Source organism: Anopheles gambiae, chromosome 2, assembly GCF_943734735.2.
Source record: "Anopheles gambiae chromosome 2, idAnoGambNW_F1_1, whole genome shotgun sequence".
Lineage (NCBI taxonomy): Eukaryota > Metazoa > Arthropoda > Insecta > Diptera > Culicidae > Anopheles > Anopheles gambiae.
The window spans coordinates 85,879,010-85,897,864 of NC_064601.1; the positions used below are offsets into that span (position 1 = coordinate 85,879,010).

The 18,855-nt window shown below is 46.7% G+C and overlaps 2 protein-coding genes across 5 annotated transcripts; one reads left to right on the forward strand and one right to left on the reverse strand.

The window, feature by feature from the left end:
- Positions 1 to 130: 130 nt before the first annotated feature.
- Positions 131 to 5,961, forward strand: LOC3289995 (peptidoglycan-recognition protein SB2). Of its 4 annotated transcripts, none has more exons than XM_061648655.1 (4): positions 131 to 369; positions 4,494 to 4,769; positions 4,832 to 5,170; positions 5,255 to 5,961. In XM_061648655.1, exons 1-4 carry the CDS (start codon positions 357 to 359, stop codon positions 5,467 to 5,469), a joined length of 843 nt encoding a protein of 280 aa, XP_061504639.1. In that variant the 5' UTR covers positions 131 to 356; the 3' UTR covers positions 5,470 to 5,961. The 4 variants fall into 4 exon arrangements, with proteins under 4 accessions (XP_061504639.1, XP_001688678.2, XP_556195.4 ...); XM_001688626.2 differs by having other exon boundaries at positions 133 to 1,927; XM_556195.4 differs by lacking the exon at positions 131 to 369 and adding an exon at positions 877 to 2,363.
- Positions 5,519 to 17,389, reverse strand: LOC1276237 (clavesin-1). The gene is made up of 4 exons (XM_315557.5): positions 16,889 to 17,389; positions 7,013 to 7,508; positions 6,615 to 6,925; positions 5,519 to 6,532 (listed from the first exon to the last, which is right to left on the reverse strand). The coding sequence occupies exons 2-4, from the start codon at positions 7,440 to 7,442 to the stop codon at positions 6,260 to 6,262; spliced, it is 1,014 nt and encodes a 337-aa protein (XP_315557.4). The 5' UTR covers positions 7,443 to 7,508; positions 16,889 to 17,389; the 3' UTR covers positions 5,519 to 6,259.
- Between the last annotated feature and the right edge of the window lie 1,466 nt (positions 17,390 to 18,855).

An 18,855-nucleotide genomic window follows, 5' to 3' on the forward strand; every position in this document is an offset into this window, starting at 1 on the left:
GAAAAAGGTTAAGAAAAATCTAAACAATCGAAACAACAAGCTTGATTCGTTCCGTTCGATGGGTGCAAAACAGCACGATCAGCAAAAACCGCATCGAATGCATTTAAAAAAAAGAAAACCCATGCTCAGTTGAGTCGGAGAGACCGAACGAGCGTTAGACGTGATTCTTGAGGTTGCGTCCAACCGTTCGCTTGTGTGATGTGCTGTTAAAATGTTATCATAGTTCTGTAAAACAACTGTAGCGAGTTACACGCAAACCCATAGATTACTATAAATGGAAGTTCCAGCAGCTGGTCTCGCCTGACCAGAGCTAGTGTGATATCGCAACCTTGGAAAAAGGGCAAAGAAACACGGAAATGTCGAGTTCTGGTAATACTTGATAAAATATTTCGATTAGCCGTTATGTTTTTGTAGCGAATAAGTAAGCTTTCTATTATTAAGTAGTAATTAGTGTTTAAAGTAAAATTGCCTTGCTAAAGGATTGGCCGGCAGCAGAGTACCCTCCAGTACATTCATGACCCACATTGTACGGTTTTGGCCATGAATCATGCTTACACGCAAGCTCATTCACCAGCAAAGTTCTCCCTCGATCCGCAAAAGGCGCGCGAAAATGCTTATCAGTGGGTGAGGAAAGGTGGCCATCCACGCGACATTGTAGTTCGGATGCGCTTTTTACCTGTTGCATTTTTTTCCCCCGTCCAACCGGTCCTGTACGTGCGTGACGTTGCGAGAACCTTCAAGACACACAGGCTGGGCTCTACACGCGCCACTTACGGGGAGTGTATGTGTGAGTGGAGCAACAGCCCTTATCTTATCAGCCGTGAGTGCATTGAGTGAAAGGGAAGAGCACAGGAGCAAGAGGGTTTGAAGCTGTCCGAATGCATCCGTGATGCAGCCTCGACTCTCTGTTTACCCCCGACGTGATCGCGCCCGTTGATCCGCAGGTACTGGCGCGGCGGCGGCAGCTGCGGCGGTCTGTGCCTGTTCGTACCTGTTTGAATATTTTGCCCCGTGCTAGCGACTGCTCTCGATCCAGTGTGTAACGATTCGTCTTCCAGCGCGCAGCAAGCGGCCTCGATCACGCCACACCGTTCATCCGTTCAGTTCAGTGAAATACCACCCGCCCTCTCTACTATCTAGAACCCCAGGAGTGTTGCCATTAAACTGCCACGCGTACGTGCACCCCGTCACAAAGTGTCTGACCCGTGGCGGAAAGTTCAAAGTGAATCAATAATTAATCGTCAAAACATAAAGGAACAAGCAAAAAAAGACCCTTTACTACCGCGATTAGCACACGATTCCTCTAAGTGAAAACGAATCTCTTCCCTTATCGCCGAAACGCCGACGCGGCTACCCGAAACGGCCGTTTCACCGAAAAAGCCTATGAAGTTGTGCGGCACGTGGCGATCGCGCTCCATCGCACTTTCCATCCAGCAATCGCAGTGTGCAGACGGGTGTGCTGAGGTCTGAGGAGTCGGCTCCGGCGGCGACAGCTAAGTCTGGCTGGTGCATCTCGTCTGTCCCGGCGGGCCACCACCCCCACCCGTGGTAGTCGGTGTCTGGAGCGCATCGCGGCACGAGCATGCGCAAGGAGCAGCTGGCCTACGCAGATGACAATTTTGCACCGCTGGCGTAGGGTGCCAACGCGGGAACCTCCTTAGGTAGGCGGCCTACTGCGCTTCCCTAACACCCGTTCGACGCTGCTTTTCCAACCAACCACCTAGTGCCGACGATTACTAGACCAACGCAAGAGTGTCAATCCATCTCGAACCGAATCGACGCTGCTTTCCCGAATACAATCTTCAATTCCGCCGCCTCCTCTATGGGCTAAGGGTTTGCGGGCCAGCGAAGGCACCGCTGCAGGCTCCCGACATCCTTATATTGTTGCCAACCTTCCACCCCTCCCAGCCAGCAATGTATCAGGCCGGTAAGTATCACGCAGTGTGTTTCCATCCAGCCGGAAGTGTGCGAGTGCATGATCGCTGTTGACATAATGATATGAAGATCGTGCTCGTTTTGGAAGAAAAACAAAAGGAAAGAGAGAAAGGGACACATACACACACACAGTGAGGACAATTCCGTTGAGAGCAATGATAAGATAGCGCCCTAAATACTGCATCCCAGGTCGGGTCGGTGTCCAGCCGCTGCACAAGGTCCACAAGTTCCCGTACAAAACCATTCGAGGTGTGCAGTGCGCAGTCGTGCAAAGTTTGGAAAGACGAACACCCAGGGACTGTTGTAGATTGTGAAACGCGTTGTGAAAGCTGAAGAAATTGGACACCATAAAACCAGGGACAGTTCTAGTGCAATCGATGGTCACTATGCGGATATGAGTCAAGTTGTTACCTATGTGGTGTCCTACGGTAAGGTGAACTACTGCAACTAGAGGCCGTTACTATGGAGATAGTCGTAGTGAACTAAGCGGTATCGTATGATGCATGATGAGGGGGCAAATAGTAGAATATAGAGCCTGACGATGGGATGTTTGTTTGCCCTTCGTCCAGACTGTTTGGTTGACGTCAGTGGACGATATTGAACGAGAGGATTACCGTCTGTGTTGCTCTCCAAGTTACATTCTTGACATACGGCCTTGAGGGGCAATTGTCTTACTGAAGAATTCGCAGAATACCAAGTACTACTATGTTTCGTTTTTAATGCGAACAGCGCTCATTAGCCGCTCATTAGTATATTTCTTGGGACGTTTTGAAATTTCAGGATGTATTCGGAGATCTCCTTATTTCATCACCTTGCCTTTCTATGAGTGATATTGTGTGCCAACTTGTAAGAATGAACGATCCCAAATAGCCAAATTTGCTTACTCAACCAACGTTGGTTAAACAGCATCGTACTTCCGCTAGCCGCTTAAATAGCGCTTAACCAGCCTCCCCATGGCCATATTGAAGGGGATTAATATTCTGCATTTCGTTACAATAAACAACACGACTTGTGTGGTTTATTTGCATATATTAGTGGTGTGGAGCGCACCCACGACTCCAATCCCACTCCGGCCGAATCCGAACCACTAGTTCCGCCCGGAGTTGGAGTCGTCCGATGTTGGAGTCATTCGGAGTCCTCCAGATCGATCGGAGTCAGCAGAAGCCGTCGGGTGCAATGGGCTTGTGATCAGACGTTTCATTTTGTTGTGTTTTTTTTGTCTTTTACTATACGCGTGCACTTCGTATTTGTTTGGAAGGCCGACTCCGCTAAATCCGGATGACTTAGACTCCAACTGATTCCGGACGACTCCGAACGACCCCAAACGACTCCGAACCAGTCCGGGCGACTCCGGACGACTCCGGAAGACTCCGGGCGATTCCGAACGACTCTGGATAATGCTGGGCGGACCTACCTTCCCGAGTCGATTCCAAAATTATAGGAGTCAGATCGGAGTCGACTCCGGTTTTTGCCAACTTTACTCATCACTAGTTTAAATAGTTTGCATTTAAATTCACAATCACTTCACGGAACGTTCTTAACGATAGCCTTAAAATTCCATCATCAACCATGATCTTTGTACTAAACAGCCACAAAGTTCTAAAACTGATAAGCGGGAGATTATTAAAAAGCGTCGAACTTCTTAAAAGTACCGTTTTATCTCTTAATCAGCCACAAAATATGATATTGGAACAATTTTTCGTTAAACAGCCCTAAATCAGCTACAGAGTTCTGTTGCTGGCAATTTGGCTATGGTTACTGAGGACCGTTTTCTGTATCTCTCTAGCCCAACTGTCTACTGGCTTTTTAGTAATTCGCTACACTCCGTCCCAGGAGGTTGCACGATCGGTACATGGTTCAGTGATCAGCGATAGCGAAGGGAAACAGATTAAGTGAATTTTGCTCCAAAGATTAGCCGTGACGGTTTATAAACAATCAATCGATCGACTCGTCAACACTCACGGATCACGGGGGCCACATTTGCTGGGCAACCTGTTACGAACATAACCAGCTAGTGCTAAGCACGCCGATAAGAGCAATCGATCTTTATGCTGCCATATGGAGCACGGGGATGTCTCTAGAACGAATTACAAGCACCTCCACTTCAACACCACTTGGACGCGTGCTGCTGTCAAACACCAGTTGCACCATACAAAGAAAGTAACCAACAAACCTAGAATGCTCTTGCACGGAAGCCTTTTGCGATTGCATTATCATGTTGCCCCTCACCACACTCACCCGCCTGTTCGCTCGCTCGCTGCTTATCGAGTGCAGCGATCGATGTTTACAAGCACCCGATGACTGTGGGGCCTACATTAGCCAGCTCTCTGATACGGGGCCAGCTTTAGCATTTCCGCGGCACTGCTAGCGCGCCCGGTCGGGCTTAATCCGCACCATGCTGATCGTACTGAACAGTCGATTTTTCGCGAGCTTCATCGAGCGACGGTTGCAGACGCTCGTGGAGTCCTTCACCGACGAGCAGGACGCGCAGCTAATCGTACCCGTACCCTTCCTAGAACGAGCCGGCGCTAAGTGTTTCACCCTTATGCTCTCCACAGCGCGCACCGTTGCGGCGTCGAGCTCGAGCCGGCTGCACTCCCCCGTTGCCTGGAGCCGCAAGTCCGTGCAGGAGGGCTACTACGATCTCGAGGCGGGCGAAACGGAACGAACGCCCCTGCTGTACGTGCGGGACAATGGACGCTACCGGGCGAAGAGCCTGCACCGTGCCAACGATCCGAACCGGGTGCATCCAGTCGCGCTGGGGCTGATGGTGGCGCTGCTCGTCTTCCTGCTGATCGGTGTCGTGATCGGCGTCTATCTGCTGCTGCTGACGGGTAAGTGTGCTTCACACCACTGCACAAGCCTTCCGTACCTAAAGCTCCCCCGAATTCCTCAGTTCAACGGCCCTGGCCCGTATCGCATCCGTTCTTTTTGGTCGAGCGACCCGCCTGGTGGCAGTATCCGGTGGCGCTCGAGGCGGCCACCCTCGACCGGCTCGCCGTTACGAACGTGATCGTGCTGCACACCGACTCGGAGGATTGTCTGGATCAGGAGCGCTGTGTGCGCTACCTGCAAAACACCGAGCGGAGCTGCTGGGCGGCACGGCGTGACCACATCCCGTACAACTTCTTGATCGGCGGGGACGGTGTGACGTACGAGGCGCGCGGCTGGAAGAGTCAGCACGGGTTCGTCGATCTGCCCGGCCGCAACACAACGCTCGTGGTGGGCATGATCGGTAAGAGACGGTTTTGCAGAAAAGTTTAAAAATTGAAGAAGAAATTGTCCTAAATTTCTGTTTGTTCTCCTACCCTCTCTCCAGGCAACTTCACCGACCGTCAACCGGCGGAAGTACAGTACGCCGAGCTGAAGGCTTTCATCACCGAGTCGATCCGGCGGCTTAGCCTCTCGCCCCAGTACCACCTGCACGGAGCAGTCAATGCAACGCGACCCTCGCGAGACGGTACAATCGCGCTGTACAGTCAGCTGGAGCGATGGCCACACTGGAAGGGGTTCGTCGCTCGCGACCTACCCTGATCATCGTTTGCGCCATTTTCGGACACCGCGGAAGTAAACTGCGCTGCGCTTTCTGTGGGACATATTTTATTAGGCCAAAAAGCTGTGTAGAGGTTTTCCTTGTACCCGATAGGCTCACAAGTACATCTCCGTGTCGTTCTTGCCATATACATATATATTCTGAGCATCTTCCTTTGTTTTGTGAGTGTGTGGTCCCACTAAAATCAACCTAAGTCCGCGGGTATGGGCCCGTTCGGGTAGCTCTAAAAGTATTACATTGTGCCTAATGCTAGACGCCATTCGGTGGCGTGCCTTATACGTTTCGTGGCCAGAAAGCGCACTCGAATACACACTCGAAAAACTTCACTCACTTAAGGAAAAAAAGTAGGGAAATTAACAAAACATGGGGGCGATAAGAAAAACACTGTGAAAATAGTATAAAAAAACCAACGAAACGATAAAAAGAAAAAAGAGGAAAATACACAAAAAACAAAGAAGTTTAACAGCTACCAATATATGAAGTACGCGTTTAAAGTCTAAACCCTGTCAGCTTAATTACACAATCATCTTAAACCTGCCGAGAGCGTGGATTCCGCCGATCTGACGGACCCTCCTCCCTGCTCCACTCCACGATAGGGGTTAGATGTTATCACACAAACACACCACTCACACATACATACATGCATGCTCTATACACTACGCTCTTAGTACTAGTGCTGTACTAAAAACAAAATCTCTATCTCGCAGGTTCGCCGTCTGCGGTTGTTACTCTCTCGCTCTCTCTCGCTTTCTCTCTATCTCTTTTTGGTCGCTAATCCACCTCCAGCTTGCGGAAGCTGCCGGTGATCGTTTCCATCCCGAGCGAGCTGTTGCTGTTGTTGTTCCGATCGGTACCGTTCCGCGAGACGATGCCCCGATCGCTGAGGATGCGCATGTTGGCCGAGGACAGCACCAGGTTCCGCTTGGCCGCCAGCTCCATCTTCCACAGCTCGATCATCTCCGCCATCGGCATCGTGCCGCCGAGCTCCTTCGGCAGACAGGCCGGATCGACCTTCCGACACAGGTCCGGCACGGTGACGTGCACCTGTGGGGTTTTTGACGTGACATTGTGACATTGTAGCAAAGACACAAGATCGATCCCGCCCGGTTCCCCCGCCCAAACGTACCTGTAGCCGTTCCTTCATCTTTTTGCTAACCATCGATTTGGCGCCCTCGATGATGTACTTCACCGTGGACGGGACGTTCACCAGATGGACCTCCTTGTTGCGCATCGGGATCGACTGTTCGCCCCACTTCATGATGCGCAGGAAGTCGGTCGGGTTCCAGCAGGCCACGTGCGCGGTCGAGATGCCCTTGAAGTCGCCAATGTGCACCAGCCCGCAGATCTGGTTCTCCGGGTCCTCCATCAGCGTTTCGTACGTGATGAAGTGCAACCGCGCCATGTCGGAGCTGTTGTGTTCGGCCGGATTGAAGTGATCTGCAATCATGCGAAAAAGGGGGAGCATTTTCAACGTGTTTGCAGAACGTGTGCAAGCAGAACCCATGGAAGGAAGAAGGAGCTTACTTGCGAATCCAACAATCACCCGACGGCCGTGCTTGTCCCGGATGGGCGACGGGAAGATGTAGCCACCGTTCAGCAGCTTCAGCACGCTCGGCGACATAAAGTCGAGCGTGTGGATCAGATGCGTGAACACCTTGCGGAAGTTCAGATACTTCAGTATCATCTGCTGCGCCATCGGTACGCTAAACTTTTTCGTGCGCAGAAAGCGCAACAGAAACAGATCGTCCGTGCGCACGCCCTCGACGTCGCCGTTCTTCTGCAGCCAGTCGCGCAGCTGCTCGAGCGACTGCTCGCGGATCGCCTTGTCCTCGCGCAGCTCCTTGCGGGCGATCTTCATGACCGCGTCCGTTACGCCGGTGTCCTGGAAGAAGTCACCCTTCAGCTTCTCGTTGCTGGTCCACGGGAAGTTCAGTATCACGCGTGTGGTCGTCATCGTGTTGGCTTTGGTGTTTGCTCTGGGGGCGGTTGTGGTTATGGAATTGGGCTACTTGTGGATGATCTGTGGGAGAACGTGGGACAAATGAGGACAAGAATTGAAAGTTGAAATTAGTATTAAGATTCGAACAGAAGGATAATAAAACTACCACCAAAGCAATCACTGGATCGTCAAGGTCACCATTTTGTGACAGCAAGTTCCCGTCCAAAGTTCTCCAAAGCATTGTGCGATCATTCGCATAGTCTCCAATGTATTGTTACACCCAAAATTCTGACTAGTCATTGTCACCTGCCAACTATTTTTTGCGTTCTAAGGTCAAAGTGGTATCTTAAGGGTCGATCACCGATCACCGACAAAACATAAAAAAAAACCTGAAACCACCTTCCACCGTCGAAGTGCAAACAGGTGAAATCGTTTCGTCACGGCTGACGACAATTTATGCAAATGATCCAACCGCGTAAGGCAGCATTTTTGAGGGCGATTTTTTCATCCTCTTCAATCCCGCACTTCAACGGCTCTCAGAGCGTCCGGGAATGAGGTTCGTTCTAGCCGGATGATGGATGATGGACTCGTGCCCAACCGGCCCAACCCCATATGGCACAGGAATCGGGCACGATCTGATCTTTGAACCATCGCTGTGACAGGGAATTGCGTTCATTTGCACAGCACTTTTTAATCGTTGCGCCGAGTAATTGATGCCGCTTGTTGGCGACGTTGGCTCAACGTTGTTTGCTCAGCGCAAGCACAACACGCCCAGCCCGCGGGTCCCATCGGCGAGTGGAAGGGTTGATAATTCACGCCGAATTCAAAAACCGGAAAAGTGGTTTCTTGAAAAACCGGGAAGAGCTACGATAATGCATAATGTGTAGACACACATATGTGTGTGTGTGTTTTTGTATGCTTTGGTGATGAAGATCACATCATCATCAGAAGCTCTGTTCGTCATTCTCACGGTAATAAAACAATAAAAGAATGTGCTTGAAACTACAAGATGAATGGAATGCATTGTAAAGGAACTTGGAAGTGTACTACAGATGACATAGTGACATTTTATAGCATCATTAAATTGTTCTACAGCTATTAAAAATTAATAAAACCAATACAATATGTTAGACTCCCCCCGAATTACACGGAAGAAATTCCAAAACATCAGCTGCTCCAAAAATCGGAATTAAAGCTTCCAATGCATCTCCTCCTTGAGTGACAAGCAGAATCAACATTCTCAAACACTTTAAAAAGTAAGGCGTTGTTTTCGTGTGTAGCAGAGATACTAAAAATAGTGATATTGAATTACAGCTGATTGGTGCTGCGTCCCTGAAGATCGATCTGACGCTGTCATTTGTATTTCCCATTTGCTGTTTTGGTAGAATGTTTGACAATAAAACAAAGTAGCCAAATGAAACAAATACCAGCTCACAAACACACACCGTTGCTACCGTGTTGTGCTGGTCGCTAATAACAACCTGCTTTCCGTTCGATAAGGCACCGCTTACTTCGACGCAATGACCTCGCTTTCCCATTAGTGGAAATTCAACAACAACAACAAAAACGAACCCGGATCGTTAGTTTATCCTCTCAGTGAGGCAACACGGCCGGAACCATTCTTTCCGAGTTCGAAAGTTACCGAAAGCTCCACAAAGCTCGCGTCTCGTACGAGTGTTCCAAGTAGCAGCGGTAACCAATAGCAATCCCGCTCACTCACCTCATTTGATAAGCAACGAAGGGGTCGTTAAAGCGCCCTCGTCGGAGGCCCCGGGGCTGGTGTTAAATGGACACAGTTAATGGAATTCCTCATTTGCAGATAATTAAGCGAAGAGACAAACCGAACGGGCTGCACATTCTGCGGGGCGATAACGAGTTTGGGGAATTTGTTGGTAGCAGCATTAGCTGGCCATCCCATCGTGTAATGGTTTGATACTTTTCGGTCGTTAGGTTGAACTTCTTCGACCGATACATAATGGTGGCGGTGGGAATATCACACAAGAACTACAACCAATTTCACTACTTGACTCAATGTCACACATGAATCCCCCCCTAAAAGGGTCAAGGTTTGTGAACTCTTCAACTCTCCGATAGTGCACAAATCGCAAAACGTTTGTTTCTCATCGGAGTTCCAAAAATGTACACCTCATCTTCACATATTCCAAACACTGACAGCACATGGTTTCTTCCCTCCCCCAGAAAATAAACGTCTAAAAGGCTTGCGTTCCCATTACTCAACCGCGTGCGTACAACGCATGCGCAAGCGTGGGGTTGGTAACAGTCAGTTTAAAATTTGACTTTTGACTTCTCCCTGCGGCGCACTGCTTCCAAGCATGGCACAGACTCCTTCCAGCGCCCACCGTTGAAGGTGTAGATGGGATGCAGGGCACACTCACAAAAAAAAACGATCTTTTCCAAAAACGAAACGGCTACTCAGCCCACCATGAACATTGAAAGGACTCACAAGCGGTAAAAGACGCAAAAAAGGTTCAACTTAGAAATTAACCTTCTTTGATTGCGGGCATGAATGAGTGAGCTTTTTTTAAGCTGTAACGAATTATTCGCTCAACCGCTCAAGGAACAATCCGCGACAAGCGACAAGCGATGCCTTAACATTGCCGCCACCATCGCCGCCGCCATCTGTCAGTTCACAATTTAATGATCATGCCCAGGCGTGGGGTTGAATGGCGCGCCAGGATGACACACTTTCGTCACTTTTCCACATTAATGCTCGAAATGAACTTAACACACATTGCGGTGTGTACAGCTGTGGCTGCTGGGCACGATGTACTGTAGAGTCTGTAGAGAACCAAGTGCTAAGACGCCAGCAGATGTACGCAATCGGGCACACTTTTTGTTGTATTTAATCCTTAGTTTTTTGTTGTTGTTGCTGCTGTTGCTGTCTCGCACCAATTGCAATGAGATGCGTAGATTGTGCCGTACGAGTGCTGCCACGCACAGAAATACGTTACATAATAATCACTTTGGTCGGATCGTGTGCGTCGGTGAAATGGAGACCCCCTTCCCCATCTACAGACTCACGTGCGGCAGACAACGGTTAATCTGCGCAGTGACTGGCTGCTGCGGGAAGATAAAAATGTAGCGAAAGTGTTTCAATGCCAGCTGTGCGCGGGTTGAGGGGAAGATGTGCTGACTCATTAAAGGGATCTGTAGGACAGTGGGTCAGCATGATGGAGCTGCAAGTGTAAGTGTGTAACTGACCTACGCATGCGCGTCCTTTGCATGACCAGTTGCAACAAAATGGGCCGAGTAAATGATGAACTATAATGACGATTGAGGAGTTTGAGTAGGACGGAAACCTTTTTTGAAAAAATAAATAATATTCCATAATTGCTTGAAGATGGTTAAATGAGTGGTATGATGAAAAAGAATACTTATTTTTTCTGTTTGAAATCGATTAACTATGTTGGTTCTTTCTTGAAAACAAATTACCATTTATTCTGTAGACATGGTGGTGATTACAAGTATCTTCTTCTTATTAGCGTGATGCTGTACAGAGTTGTGAAACTTATTAAGTACCATACAGCCGGATAGTTAATCCTTGCTACGGTGGAACATTCCATACGAGACATCATGCCACAACGGACATGTTGTTAAGTATTACGAGTTAACGACTACTGTACCACAGATCTGCCGTCATTATCATTACTAGTATAGTATCGTCAAAAACCTTCACACTGAGTCATCAAGCTGTTCATTATCTGTGATATATTCGGCTGGTAATGGAAAGATTTAACAGAACAATAACAGTTTCAAAGACATTTTTCAATCGCACAACTAATGTAAAACGCATAGCAAACACTAGTAGGTATCACGATGAGGCATTAAAATGTAGGAAGTAAAAAAACAAACAAACAAACAATATAATACAGTTCAAACTAACCAACCAACCAAACAAACAACAAAACAAATCACACATAGATTAAATATCTTAAATAAAAGTTATATCAATTTCCAGATGTTAATAGCCGGTCTCGTAGTACAGTCGTCAACTCGAACGACTTAACAACATGCCCGTCATGTGTTCAAGCCCCGAATGGACCACCCTGCCCCATAGGTAGGAATGACTATCCTGCTATCGTTAAAAACAATAAATAACTGAAAGCCAAAGCAAACACTAGTCGTTCAGGCAGGCGTGTCATGACCGACAACGGTGCCAAAGAAGAAGAAGTTAACAGCAAATGTTTAAACATAATAAACAAATAATTGTAATTAAGAAAATGTTAAGTCAATCAACTGCAAAGCTTTCAAATATTTATGGCACAATGAACGATTTAACTGAAAACTGAAGCGAACAATGAGAAGAGAAATGTAAAAACACAAAAAACGGATTAAAAATCAATTTACACATGGATGTCACATTAATAACACATTGATGACGCAACTCATTAAATTAGCCTTTAAAAAGGAATTAGGCCATAATAAACTAAAACCACACCAACGAAATTGCTCCCAATAAAACCTTACCCAAAAACAATTCATTAACGCCGAACGAGAAAAGTGTGTTAAAGTAATCAAATCATCCAAATTGCCCAATCAGTTTTGCACATACACGGGACGCTTCATCGCTTCCACGCGTGTGTGATTAACGATTAACGCGGCGTTTGACCCCATGTGTTGGGGGCTGTGAGGTTGCATTTTACACTAACGCACTGCCCTGGCTAATGTAACCGTCGAGCCAGGGGTGAAAAATCAGCTGTTCGCTTCATTAATCATATTTACCAATCGCTTACCAATCGCAGCAAGCTAACGTCAACGTTGGCGGAAAGGTAGTACTGCGGGTTGATTGTTGCCAGTGTTTGGGAAGAAGTGTAACGACGCCCGATAAGGGATCAGGGGTGCCGTAGCAGTGTTGCAGTGTTGTGTGGTGTGCCAATTTATGCTGGCTTAAGATCGTCTCTCGACGATCGTCACGGCTAAACGACGGGGTGTGATGGCTTTTGTTGGCATGATTAGGCACCAGCTGAGAGTCAGATATAGTACACGTGCGTCTTAAGAGTGTTGTGCGTGGTGGTGGCGATCAGATCGAACAGGCGAGATAATAACAGGCAGGGTAAAAGGGCCGTCGAAATTATGTATCATGTCATGGTATAATTATTAGTGAAATGGGATCACACGCATGAACCCACAGTTTGGTAGGAAAGGCATCCGGTATTATGACTGATTGGTAGGGTAATGGCAATGATTGGAGGTTTCTTTTGGTGATTATGTTAACAAAATTGAAATATACCGAATGAAATTGAAAGAATGCATTTTAATAAATATTAACTTTGACTAATTCAAACTAAAATTGCTCTCAATCCTCTGTTGAAGACAAAGAAACGTATCAAAATATAAGATCAATTCCCATAAATTATCAACAGCTGGCTAACCAATAATTGAGCAACAGCACTAATCGGAATTGGACAATAAATAATACACGATGGGGTTTAGCTCAAATTCAAAATCCAAAAAAATCATTTGAAATCCTTGACTTTTAAAGCATGATGCTTCATCTGGGCCCTTTTAACAGACGACTAGACACATAAAACTCTCCCCATACGGCTCCTTCACATGTGCATTCTCACCTACGGAGCCCTTACTGCTGACCCTTCCGAACCGGATCATCTTTCGCACCAAGGCTAGTATCAGCTACTAAAAAGCGTTCGTTTCTGTGTACGTGTCTGTGTTTATTGTACCTTGTTCCCATCAATATTCAAGGTTACAATTTCGTCATTCCCAACGAACAACCAAACCAAACCGGAGCGCTATCGATGTGGAACGAAAGATGCATTTCGGTGAGCCCGGATCCACCGGATGATGCAAGGGCCTGATTTCCTTGTCCAACTTGTGGTGGGTGAGGATTAACGAGGCCCAGCATCGATCTGCCATTTGTTTTCGTTCACAAACAGACTGGTGGAGCTTTGAAAGTGTGTTCCAACACACACATACACATACACACACACACACACACACATGCGCGAGTGAGCCTGACGTGTTGATTTGAGGTTTGAATGCAGCATGGACCAGACACAACACACGCACCAGGTGATGGAAACCCGTTCCAGACTCATTAACGATCGAGAGCATTAGTCGTGACGTTTTATTCTTTTGATATCAGTAAAACTTTGGAGCAAGCAATTCGCACGCAAAAGCTTTTCCTTCATGCTTCCCAAACACCCAAATTCTTACGCGATTGCTTTCAGACGAACTTAAAAAGCCGAAAATGTAGAGAAACTAAAGCAAAAATACTAAAACAGCGATCGAAAGTAAATTATGTCCACATTCAACGTTCGAAACGAAAAGAAAAGGAAAATGAAATGCAAAGAAGACGGGAAAACTGCGACACGCAACGAAACTATCCGCGGTCCTCGGGGGACGACAGCATTAACATTGACATTGAAAGTGAAGAGACGCAGCAAAAGCGCCGTCCATGTTAATGACCTCGTGAAGAGAGGAATTTGCGAATAAAAGCGAACTGACAGATTTAAATATGGCCATCTGCTTAAGATTGGCTCAAGATTGACCTGGGACTTTTGGGTGTTTTGTGCGTGTTTTTTTGGCATCGAGGGAAGATCCTTCCTGCTGTTGCTGAAGCTGCGTAGAAGTTCTCGGGTGGAAATCCTTTTGCTAATCAGTTTGGTTTGGTTTATGGATATTTAATTAATGCGCATGAAATAGGACACTCCACTCGGATGGTGTTAATTAGTAGATTCGTTAGCAATGTGTTTGTTGGTATGGCAGAAGGCCTCTTTTTTCCAGTACATTCCATTTTTAACTAAAATGATTGTAAATACTAAACTTTAAGCCATCCATTTAATGAGAAATTGTCTACCTTAGCAGAACGTAAATCATTCAAGCAGCCCACATCGAAAAGAAATTCCTCCTATAAGAGATAGCTATGTCAATAATTGGTCATTTTCTCATGATTTTTACAACACGAAAGGATGTTTAAAAATGCCAAAAATCTCAACACAAAGCCAAGCTACGTATTTAATACGAATTCATTCCAACTAAACCCACACGTGTGCTAACATCCTTTGGTTGCAACTCCGGCAAAATGAATGCTCTGCCGTATCCAATTGGTTCCTCTCGACTGGTTGGACACCTAATGTCTTCATCAATCATGCCCGTGCTTTCCCCGCAGCGGTTACGAGCCGTGTGCAGCGGGTGACACGCAAGCCACCAGCATTCGCTTGCCACGTTTGACGCAATAGAATCAACGGCACATTGCGCATCAGCAACTGAAGCGCATCATTTACGCTTCGGCTCTCGGTTGACGTAAAATGCGACGAGTACGTCGACAGCCGGTTTATCAGCCGGTAGAGTTTGTGCGACATTGGTGACACTGGCAAGGTGACTTGCGAGGATGAAAAGCAAACTTTCGTGTAGTTTGGTGTTTGGCGGGACCGGTTTGATTATTTTTACACCAAACTTCCGATGTGAAGGTGGATGTGCCCGGGGGATGTGTGCGGGGGGGGGAGGAGAATTCATAATTCCGGCAAAGGAACAGAACAGTTCCTGCTTGCCCGAACTAGTTTCGTTCTTTGTAGCTATCGGTGCCATTGAACGCGGTGTGTTTTTGAGGAGATTTCATGTTTTTTTTTCAAGAGGATTAGTGCATTTGTGAGATGCATTTCATTTCTTTGGTTGTATTGCACCTCTTCGGATTGGAACGTTTAGAAAACGATAGAAACTTCCACAAACAAGATCATATTCAAACACAAAGTGACCTTTTATAATCAATCAAACACTTCCAACTAGTATACTCATCCATCCACGAGTGATCTATTACAGGGTAAAACAATTTATCACTAAATGCCAGCTCGCTGCTTTTGCGTCTTACAGCGTACAACGAACGAAACAGCAAAGATTGCACTTTGTTTCAATGCATCTCCCCATGGATTGCACTCCTTTAGCTTGTTGCACTGCGGTTAGACATAAAATGAATCGCTTCCCTTTCTATCGTGCCTAGCAACAGCGACATCAAACGTTGAAAAAATAATAAAAATAATAAACCAGTCCGATCTGGCTTCAGTGTTCGCATTTTAATTTTGAATCTCACGCTTAACACAGCTCGCCTACTACTAGAGCTTCAACTCCTCCAACACCGGAACACGGCCAAAGCGCGCAGCATTCTAACGGCGATGTCACAAAGCGCGGAGTTATCTGTTAAACGGCGATGATTTCCGCATCGCCACGGCGCGTCAAAAAGCTCGGCGTGTTTGTGTATATTTTATTCCGCTACCTGAAGGCTATCCGATCCGATTATACCGGCTCTTACGGGGAGCACGGCTCTTACATGGCGAGCGTAAGTGCGAGTAAGGGGCAGGAAAAGACGTCCCCCCATAGCGCGACTGTTCTATGCGTTTGCGCCACACAGGGCAAGGAAGTTGATGGTCGTTCTAACTGGAAGGACAGTACGGTGCGAAAAGCTCCACACAACGAGGCACGAATTGACCAGTAAAGTGATATCGTCAACAAACGCGTGTGAGAAAACGGTTACGGATTGTTACGATTGTAGCCACGAAGCGTCGCTTTTGCTACAGTTCGAGGCGGAACGCAAATTTTAGAAGCAAACAAAACGAGTTTATTCGTTCATCCGCTTATCTGCCTTATTATCTCGCTGTAGGGAAGCCCTATCGAAAAACGGGGGGGTATTCCTTTAAAAATAGCTCAAAAACTAGTTTTTCTTTAACGCTTCCTTTGTGCCACCCTGCGATTCGTTTCGCTGGGTGAGGTTTGTAGGGAGCCTAATTAATATACGCACATTCCCCAGGCGCACGGATTGCCTAACCCTTCAAGCTAAAGGGTGTAAGTGTGTGTGTGTGTGTGTGAGGAAGGAGGGGGATTATTTATGAACCCTTTACCCTTTACATCGCTCCGTCTCAACACACTCGCGCACAAACGATCCATACATAATTCAGCTTCATCATCAAACGCATCGATCGAAAACCAAACGGCCTGAGCGGCTGTGGCTGCGGAAAGTTAAACCTTCGGCTGGTAAGCGGGAAAGCATTTGTAGCGTTTTTCCCCTTCCAAAGGTGGCGTTAACAGCATCGCGCAGTAGGTCGGTCCATACCGTCCAATCGTACCGTGCTAATGCGGCATGCGGCTCGATTCGATTCGTGCTGGGCAGGCTGGGTTGGGTTGCTGGCGGAATGGGTCTGTGTGTGGAAATTCTTGCAATTGCAGACACCACTGGTGGCGCGTCCTTACATAATCGGGCATTTGGTGTGTGTACAAAAAAAAGAGGGAACAAGAAGGCATATTTGCACATCGAGGGGAGAGATGTAGATTGAAATGTAACACGCCGTCGAGAAGGTTCGTCGCTTGCCGCTTGCTACTGAGCTTCCTTCTACGTAGAAGCGTTGAAGTCTTTCGTTCCCGCATTGGCGCTTATGGTTCCCGATTGCTTATTTTTTCAGCCTCAATTAAACTTTTTTTATCGTTTTGCTTACCTTTGGTGAGTGGGCGTTGTGCGTGTGACCGCTCGGGAAATGTTGGTTAAAATGGCGCTTTTACATTAACACTATAGAAATACTATTTTATTTGTTGTTGTCTCTTAAATCCACCAAACTTTTCTTTTATTTCACGCTGGAAAGACCGTTCTAAGCCTAAGGGTCTTTCTAAATTTCACTTTCACCTTCTCTACACTGCTTCTTTATTTATTTTTTTTTTTACAAAAAGTCCACAAATCCGGGATAGTCCTGTTGATTACTGTAGCAGCAAAATCCGTTACCGCTTCACACTTGGCACCACCAACACACCGCGTACCGAGAACCGCTCGCTACTGGTAGAGACCACCGAGCACACGCGCACACACCGGCTGAAGCTTCGAATCAGACTGACGGTGGGATTCATCCACTTGACGACGGCACACTATCTCTCGATCCAGGTAGGCGCGCGCGCTCGCTGGTTCGGGTCCGACTTGCGCGGTTACTACGTGCGCGTGGGGTGGTGGATTAGTACCGATTGGCCTGGCCTGGTGATGATCATGATGTTGATGATGATGACAACAGTCAGCCTGTCTGCCTTCCCCTACCATCCCCTACCAATCATTACAAGCATCAGTGGGGCCAGCATAACGTTTGGTGGTGCGTTTCTCAACCCTCCCGAGCGTGTTCCCGAGCGTTTACGCGCGAAGAACAACGGTCCGAACGGAGAGTGAGAGTTGTTGAAGCGCGTGGTGGTGGCAACGCGTGGGGCAGAGCAACACGCTAGGAAGTGCGTTCTACTTCTTCTGCAAGCGACGAAACTTAACGCGCCGAAAAATTACAACAGCTGCTGTGCTGGAGCTGTGCAGGGTGATGAAAGTAAACAACGCGTTGCAGGTGATGGGGAGGGTCGAGACGGTCCGAGCCGTGTATCGATGTTGATATGTTGATTTTGGAATGTTTCGGGTTGCGCGGGTGGAAGAAAATGAGGCAAATTAGGAGGGGAGAGGGAGTTTGGGGAAGGTGGAAACAGTTTACAATACACATCAGCAAAGCAGCAACGCTGTTGTGTATAGATCCGAAGATGATAAAATTAGGAGAGGTGTAACATAACGAACAATTTAAAGGTAAATGCTGCAAACTTGCTTTATAAAAAAAACATACACTTTGAGAATTTTGAAGATTTTTCATCCATTGTGAAATTATCTCAATTGCTTTAATTTATATCTATACAAAAAAGTAATTTATAGTTTTCGATATTTCATGACAACAAATACTATTCATGAGTAATTAGCCATCTAATTCAGATTTTTTTTCAATCGAACAGACTTATTTAGACATTCATCCAAGTTGTTAGTAAGCTTAATTAGTTACCCAGGTAACCACTAACAGACTTCGAGGTCGGCTTAAAGTCTGGTAAGGCTATATACAACTACGTACACCAATTTACGTGTTGCCGCGTGAAGTAAACGTTTGATCTGTACGTGAAATGGCCATCGCAATTTGAACCAGAGAGATAAAAAGGAGATGCTAATGCTTCCATGTGTTCCCTTTTTATAATATAACATGTGTCTATAAAAAATAACGAGGTAATTTATCATTTCAGCTCTCAAAACATGGTAGAAAGAAGACGTCCCACATCGGAAAGCCGTACCACTGTGGTCAGAACCGTAAATCAGTGTTTTAATATTGAAGAATAGTGCCATTCCCATAGTGCTCCCCTTGCTTCTCCTGCTAGACGGTACGCTAACGAAAACTGAACTTATTGTTTACGATTGTCCACCTGGCGGTAAACAAAGTTCTAATCCTATACCTAATCGTAAAACACTAATAACAATTGATTAACGCAACGAAGGATGCAAATTAAAATAGTCCTGCTTTCCAAGGATTTCAAGCCAAGCATACGACATCTCACCACATTCGAAGTCATCTGCGAAGGCCAGTTTTAAATTTAATGTTGATAATTTAAATTTAATACTTAATGTTGATAT